General features: G+C 40.3%; 2 protein-coding genes across 4 annotated transcripts in view; one reads left to right on the forward strand and one right to left on the reverse strand.

Moving 5' to 3' along the window:
- Positions 1-24: 24 nt before the first annotated feature.
- On the reverse strand, positions 25-2,113 carry LOC104819383 (protein Dr1 homolog). Of its 3 annotated transcripts, none has more exons than XM_010549420.1 (6): positions 2,005-2,113; positions 1,669-1,732; positions 867-956; positions 575-669; positions 347-415; positions 25-263 (listed from the first exon to the last, which is right to left on the reverse strand). In XM_010549420.1, exons 1-6 carry the CDS (start codon positions 2,074-2,076, stop codon positions 117-119), a joined length of 537 nt encoding a protein of 178 aa, XP_010547722.1. In that variant the 5' UTR covers positions 2,077-2,113; the 3' UTR covers positions 25-116. The 3 variants fall into 3 exon arrangements, with proteins under 3 accessions (XP_010547722.1, XP_010547721.1, XP_010547723.1); XM_010549419.1 differs by having other exon boundaries at positions 25-266; positions 2,005-2,112; XM_010549421.2 differs by having other exon boundaries at positions 25-266; positions 1,900-2,080.
- Positions 2,114-2,228: 115 nt separating this feature from the next.
- The window catches only part of LOC104819385 (G patch domain-containing protein TGH), a 7,049-nt gene continuing 3,691 nt past the window's right edge, over positions 2,229-5,586 (forward strand). The window contains exons 1-9 of the mRNA XM_010549422.2: positions 2,229-2,538; positions 3,364-3,454; positions 3,528-3,622; positions 3,848-3,951; positions 4,276-4,337; positions 4,461-4,529; positions 4,720-4,862; positions 5,111-5,186; positions 5,331-5,417. Coding sequence (XP_010547724.1) covers positions 2,404-2,538; positions 3,364-3,454; positions 3,528-3,622; positions 3,848-3,951; positions 4,276-4,337; positions 4,461-4,529; positions 4,720-4,862; positions 5,111-5,186; positions 5,331-5,417 — 862 coding nt within the window. The 5' untranslated portion in view covers positions 2,229-2,403. The remainder of the gene's footprint in view (positions 2,539-3,363; positions 3,455-3,527; positions 3,623-3,847; positions 3,952-4,275; positions 4,338-4,460; positions 4,530-4,719; positions 4,863-5,110; positions 5,187-5,330; positions 5,418-5,586) is intronic.

Consider the following 5,586-nt stretch of genomic DNA (forward strand, 5'->3'; position numbering starts at 1 on the left):
GGAGGGGGGGGGGGGGGGGGGACACATTCTGAACTTACAGGAAATGTAAGTCAGATGATTGGTTTTGCCTATCCATCCACAAGGGCAAATCAAGGAAGACTTCTCTGGTCGGTTTCCTATCCGTCCTCGGGTTGAGAAACCGCAGAATTACCGTTGTTCATCCGGGCACGAGCTTCTGCAAACATACGCTGTTGTGCTGCCGCCGCTTCTTCCTCTGTCATTTCAGCCCCGCTACTATTCCACTTCCCGCTTCTTTGCGTGTCCTGCTGCAATGTCCGTCCATAGGGTTTAGTTCAAGTTTCAGTAATAAATGTTCAGGAGAGATGATTCTGTTGATGATGAATACCATAGTTTCAAACTTATGTTGCTCGTATGCTGCATAAACTTCTGCAATGTACTCCCCGAACCCAAGATCCTGTTCAGTCAAAGTCATGAGTATCAGTCCGGTACTTTTGGCCCGGTTCGAAACTATTTTTTTTGGGTACAACATAGTCAAGTGTTTTGATAGGTTAAGGGCGAGAGCAGCATTCGATGAAGCTCGCAGAATACAAAAAATCTTTAATGAAAAACGAACCTGTAACGCCCTGAAGACATGCTCGGGTGCAATTGTCCGTTTGTCCTCTCTGTTACAAACTTCATTAGACTCTGAGGAAACTAGATTTATAAACTCTGCAACAGTGTTGGGCAAAAAAATCCCAGAATTAGAATGAAGCACGAGGATATAAATAATTTGTATGCCAGCAGAAGCGAAAACAGGGTGAAATCAGCTAAACAAAGAAAGAATTTAACAGCCACAGAAATATCATGTATAGAGTATATGCAAACCCATAAATGAAGTTGGGAAATCTGAAGGATGAGCTCTTTACCTACGCAACATTCTATCAGAAGATCTTGAGCATCTCTAGCAACACGGACATCCGGAGGTAGCATCTCCTTTATAATTTTTGTCATGGTAGCTGAAAAACAGAACAACAAATTGATAAGTGTCCCACATTGGACAAAGAGAGGGATTTGGGGCCAATATATAAGGATGGTCAAACCACTCTTACCGGCCTAAACCTTATTAATTGGTATCAGAGTGGATGTTTGACCCTTCCTTATATATTGACCCCAAATCACTCTCTTTTTCCGATGTGGGACACTTATCACAAATCTTGCACATTGAGAATAAAACAAGACATGACAAGATTCCATCTAAAACCCGACAATGGGAAACCATGTCTTAACACAAAAGGGGAATGATCACATATCTCTCTGTTCACTTAACATCACACTATACTACTAACCAAAATCGGGCGAAGAAAATACTGGATTCAGAAGCAGGGAGACCAGGCATAACATCATGTTCATGAAAAAGTTGTTCAACTCGTCGATAGTTGAGGCCGAAACTAGAAAAAAAACATCCTTACAAATTTCAGAATGAATGTCGCGCCAAGAAGTTTCTGATGGTTTCTTTCTCATCGTTGCATAAAAAAAACCCACCTACGGATCGAGTTAGGTTATAAAACCTATTCGATAACCTTCAAGGAGCTTAATATGCCTAGCAAGATACTAGCAAGACTCGAAAAAAAAAATGAAGAACAAGGCTAGCAGGGCCAATCGATCGACGAGCAAATGCCTATCAATTCATGAAATGGTGGATTGAAGCAAAGGGAAAAGAGGCCAAACCTTTTGGAAGCGAAGCATCTTCCTTGGACTTCCCAACTATATCCATAGGGTCCATCGTTGAAATCTTCACAGTTTAACCAAGAATCAGATTGACGCAAACGTAATGGCAGGCGGCAAAGATATACGAATCATATAAGTACATGACGATCAGCATATGCGCAACCACGTATTGCATAAGACGAGGAAGACGAAGGAGAAGAACCAGAGACGGGGAATCGGATACCGACTCACCGAGTCGAATCAGGATACAATATATCAACGGGAAACCTACGAGTCAACCGAGTCAAGACTGAGCCACGGCAGTCCAGCAGTCGGTCGGATTATATGGAATCTTACCGGAGGATTTTTTTCTCCGCTCGCTCCCACCGCGATTAGGGCAAAACCGAAAAAGCAACAGCGCGTGAACATCACCTTCTTTGCACTTCTAGAGAGCGGCGCGTGAAAATAGTTTTTAGGTCCTTAAGAAGTGGGCTATTAATTAAGACCAAGTTACGACTTTACGAGAAGGGCCGAACCCGACCCATATAGGATCTGGGCACGGCCTTGACCCCATTTGGATCCGCTTCTCCTTTTCCACTCTTCTTGATTCTCTCTCACCAGCGACAGCGAGCGCTTGTTCGTCTCTGAGCCCCGAATACTCGAAAAGGTGGAGAATCGAGTTCGAGTTCGAGTTCAAAACCCTAGCTGTTCCGTAATTTGCAACCTTAAGATTTCTGGTTTCTATTGGTGGGGAAGATGGGATCGGATGAGGAAGATTTTGTCTTCTTGGGTACGCCGATAGAGCGCGAGGAAGAAATCGCGACGCGGAAGAAAAAAGCGATCGCTGAGGCTTCGGGGAGCATGAGAGCTCTACCTGCGTGGAAGCAAGAGGTCAGTCTCGATACTCTTTTTTTTTCCTGTTCGGTTGCGGATGAACTGGGAAAGCAAGCGTTGTGAGGGTGATGGCTGAGGCGTGGCTGTACTTCAGTGTTTTGACTCTTCACTTCTGAATTGCTTTGTGGTGAATTGACTCGCCAGAGAGTTCAAACATTAGTGCGAAACAATCGAGTTTCGGACATGACGTTGGTTCTTTATTTGACTATGCATGAGTCGTTTCTGGACTGAAACCTTTGAGAGCTAGACGAAATGAGATTTATACTGGGATTGAGCTAAGCAAAGAAATCAAAAGGGACATACTTTTTCTGAATCTGGCTTGAGTTCTGTAGAAACTGAAGGGGAAGATAGATGGAAATGGAACTAAGTACCACTAATCACGATTTTGGGTGAGGGAGGAATATGTAAGAACGATTTGGTGGTCCTATGATTTGCTTTATCGTTGTATTTGAGGACATTTCTTGAGGCAAAAGAGATCTGTAGTTGTTTTGGAAAATTTTGCATTTGGTTATCCTTGTAAATAATGCCTTGTAGGGATTGTGAACAGGCTATCATACAGTCATACTAATGTTTGGAGCTAGTCGATAGTAATATTTGTTCATATCTTCAGTTAGTTCTGGAATGCAAGTATGTCAAATCAGTTTGTGTGGTTAGTTTAAACTTTTGGAGGATGCATCATATTGCATTAGAAATCTTCTTTCTAAGTTCTAGTATCAGCGGTTTTCATTGTGAGCTGGTTTTCCCTTGTTTTTACTGGAAGGAGTGTTGATGTGTTGGATTTAGTATGGATAGGTGTTTATATTTTGCATTTTATGTCCACAGGTTAGAGATGAAGACGGCCTGAGAAGATTTCATGGGGCATTTACTGGAGGATTTTCTGCTGGGTATTACAATACAGTTGGATCAAAAGAGGGTAAAATTATGCTCACCAGTTTGTCCACAGATTTTTCTATGCTTTGTAGTTAAATTCTGAAAGAAAAATGCAGGGTGGACTCCGCAATCATTTACATCGTCAAGGAAGAACAGGGCTGGAGTGAGAAACCAGAGTATTTCTGACTTTCTTGACGAAGATGAAAGAGCTGTATGTTTCATCTTTTTCTTGCTACTGTGGTTTTTTAATTTCACGTAAAGACATGAATGCATAAGCTGAGGTAGAGATGAAAAGTTCTTTTAGCATTACACAATCATTTAACAATTTCACCAATTGTAAACTGATTGGCAATTTTTGGGAATTTTAATTTTCTCAACAAGTAAGTGCAATAATGGAAATTTGGTTTTAGCCACCTTAGTTGCATTTGCATTACAGGATTTGGAGGGTCAATCATTGTCAACAAGCTCTCAATTTGATACGTTCGGATTCACAGCTGCTGAATATTCTCGCAAGCAAGCTGAGAAAGAACAACATCAGAGGTGCTCTTTACTTTATTTGCATATTCCTTGCTGCTTCTCATGAGTAGTTGTTAAGATTGTCAGAATTCAAGTGTAGATATTTGCCTATTGGATCCATTGTAGTTCTCTACGTTAATGCTTATCTACTAGAACATGCTACTATTTGACCATGACTTGGTCATGTTAGATGGGTTTTTTGTATTGCTCCATTTTTTTTTGTTAAGCTTGAGTATGATTTCAGAAGTTGTGTTACAGTTTGTTTCCTGAAAGAAGTTCGATATCTTAGGCCTCCTACCACACTTTCTCTCGTTAAGTTGGCTGTAAAAGTTTCTATCTACATTACAGGCCATCAATCATTCCTGGCCCTGTACCTGATGAACTCGTTATTCCAGTCTCTGAGTCAATTGGTTAGTTCCAACTTCCAACTTCCAAAAAGTTCTTAAGTATTTTGCAAAAAAACAATAGTATATTTTCCTCACATCTTGTTAGAGCGTAATGTATCCTGACTTCATAGAGTTGCTTTCGTCCAGGTGTCAATCTATTGCTAAAGATGGGATGGCGACGCGGTCATTCGATAAAGAATTTGCGTGCTAGTTCAGGTTTATACCATTTATGCACTAATGAATACTGGTTTGGTGCCTTTTCTACATGTGATTGAAGCTACTTGAATTGTGTTGTGCCCATAAAGTTTGACATTGACTCTCTGGATTTTACTTCTAAGTCCTGTTTTCTTTTATTCTATGTTTATAACATGTGAATTCTTAGTTTATCATAGTCTTTTCTATGCAGATGCTCGTAGAGAAGCTAGGAAAGCTTTCTTAGCCTTCTCTACCAACGAAAAAAGTGAGACTACTGGCTCACAGTTCTCCGAGTCTGAAGTGGCAACTTCTCTTGAACCAAATGATGATATCCGATTTTCTGAAAGCACTCCTGTGAGTTTAACTTTCTTCTGTACACCAACTCCATCATATTGATTGTATTAATGTGTGCTGTCATTTCATCTACTTTTATGTTCTTTTAATCTTTTAAAAACTTTATTGTCCATCTGAATAAAACAAAGTACTTCATTGCTGGTTGTATCTGCTGAAAATTTACCACATTGCAGTTATTGAAACATCATCTCCATATTTGCTCATCCACCTAGATCCTGATTGTATCCTATGTTCACTATGTTTCACAGGTATATTTGCTCAATCCAAAGCAGGACTTGTATGGTTTAGGTTACGATCCTTTTAAGCATGCTCCCGAATTTAGAGGTATCTAGTTTTGAAATTGGCCGACCCCAAATAAGCTTGGGATTAAGGCGCTGTTGTTGTTGTTACTAGTTTTGAAATTGTACTATGTTTTAACTCATTGATTATTCTTGGCCATTGAATTGCTATTTGTTTCCTGATACTCAGAAAAGAAAAGATCTCGTATGTCTGCTAGTAAGGAGCTTGGCCACAGAAAACCTTTGTCAATGAAGGAAAGCCTTTTTGGATCCAAATGTAAGAACTTTTCCCTGATTATTCTCCTTTTTCAAACCCCTTCCTCGTTCTAAAAAAAGTTTACTTACTTTTTTTTTTGTCCCTGCCTATCTTGTTTTGCCTGGCATTGGATGTTGTGCGAGTATTCAGCTTAGGCGTCTTTGCTAATTTGAGTTGAATAATCAGCAGG

This window comes from Tarenaya hassleriana, unplaced genomic scaffold (assembly GCF_000463585.1).
Source record: "Tarenaya hassleriana unplaced genomic scaffold, ASM46358v1 Cleome3, whole genome shotgun sequence".
Classification (NCBI taxonomy): domain Eukaryota; kingdom Viridiplantae; phylum Streptophyta; class Magnoliopsida; order Brassicales; family Cleomaceae; genus Tarenaya; species Tarenaya hassleriana.

Excerpts from the sequence above, each read along its gene's own strand:
- LOC104819383 (XM_010549419.1), bottom strand. The coding sequence starts at position 2,076 with ATGTTCACGCGCTGTTGCTTTTTCGGTTTTGCCCTAATCGCGGTGGGA. Across the intron at positions 957-1,668 it reads AGATGCTTCGCTTCCAAAAG|CTACCATGACAAAAATTATA; the intron begins GTTTGGCCTCTT and ends TCTGTTTTTCAG. Across the intron at positions 670-866 it reads TCTGATAGAATGTTGCGTAG|AGTTTATAAATCTAGTTTCC; the intron begins GTAAAGAGCTCA and ends ACACTGTTGCAG.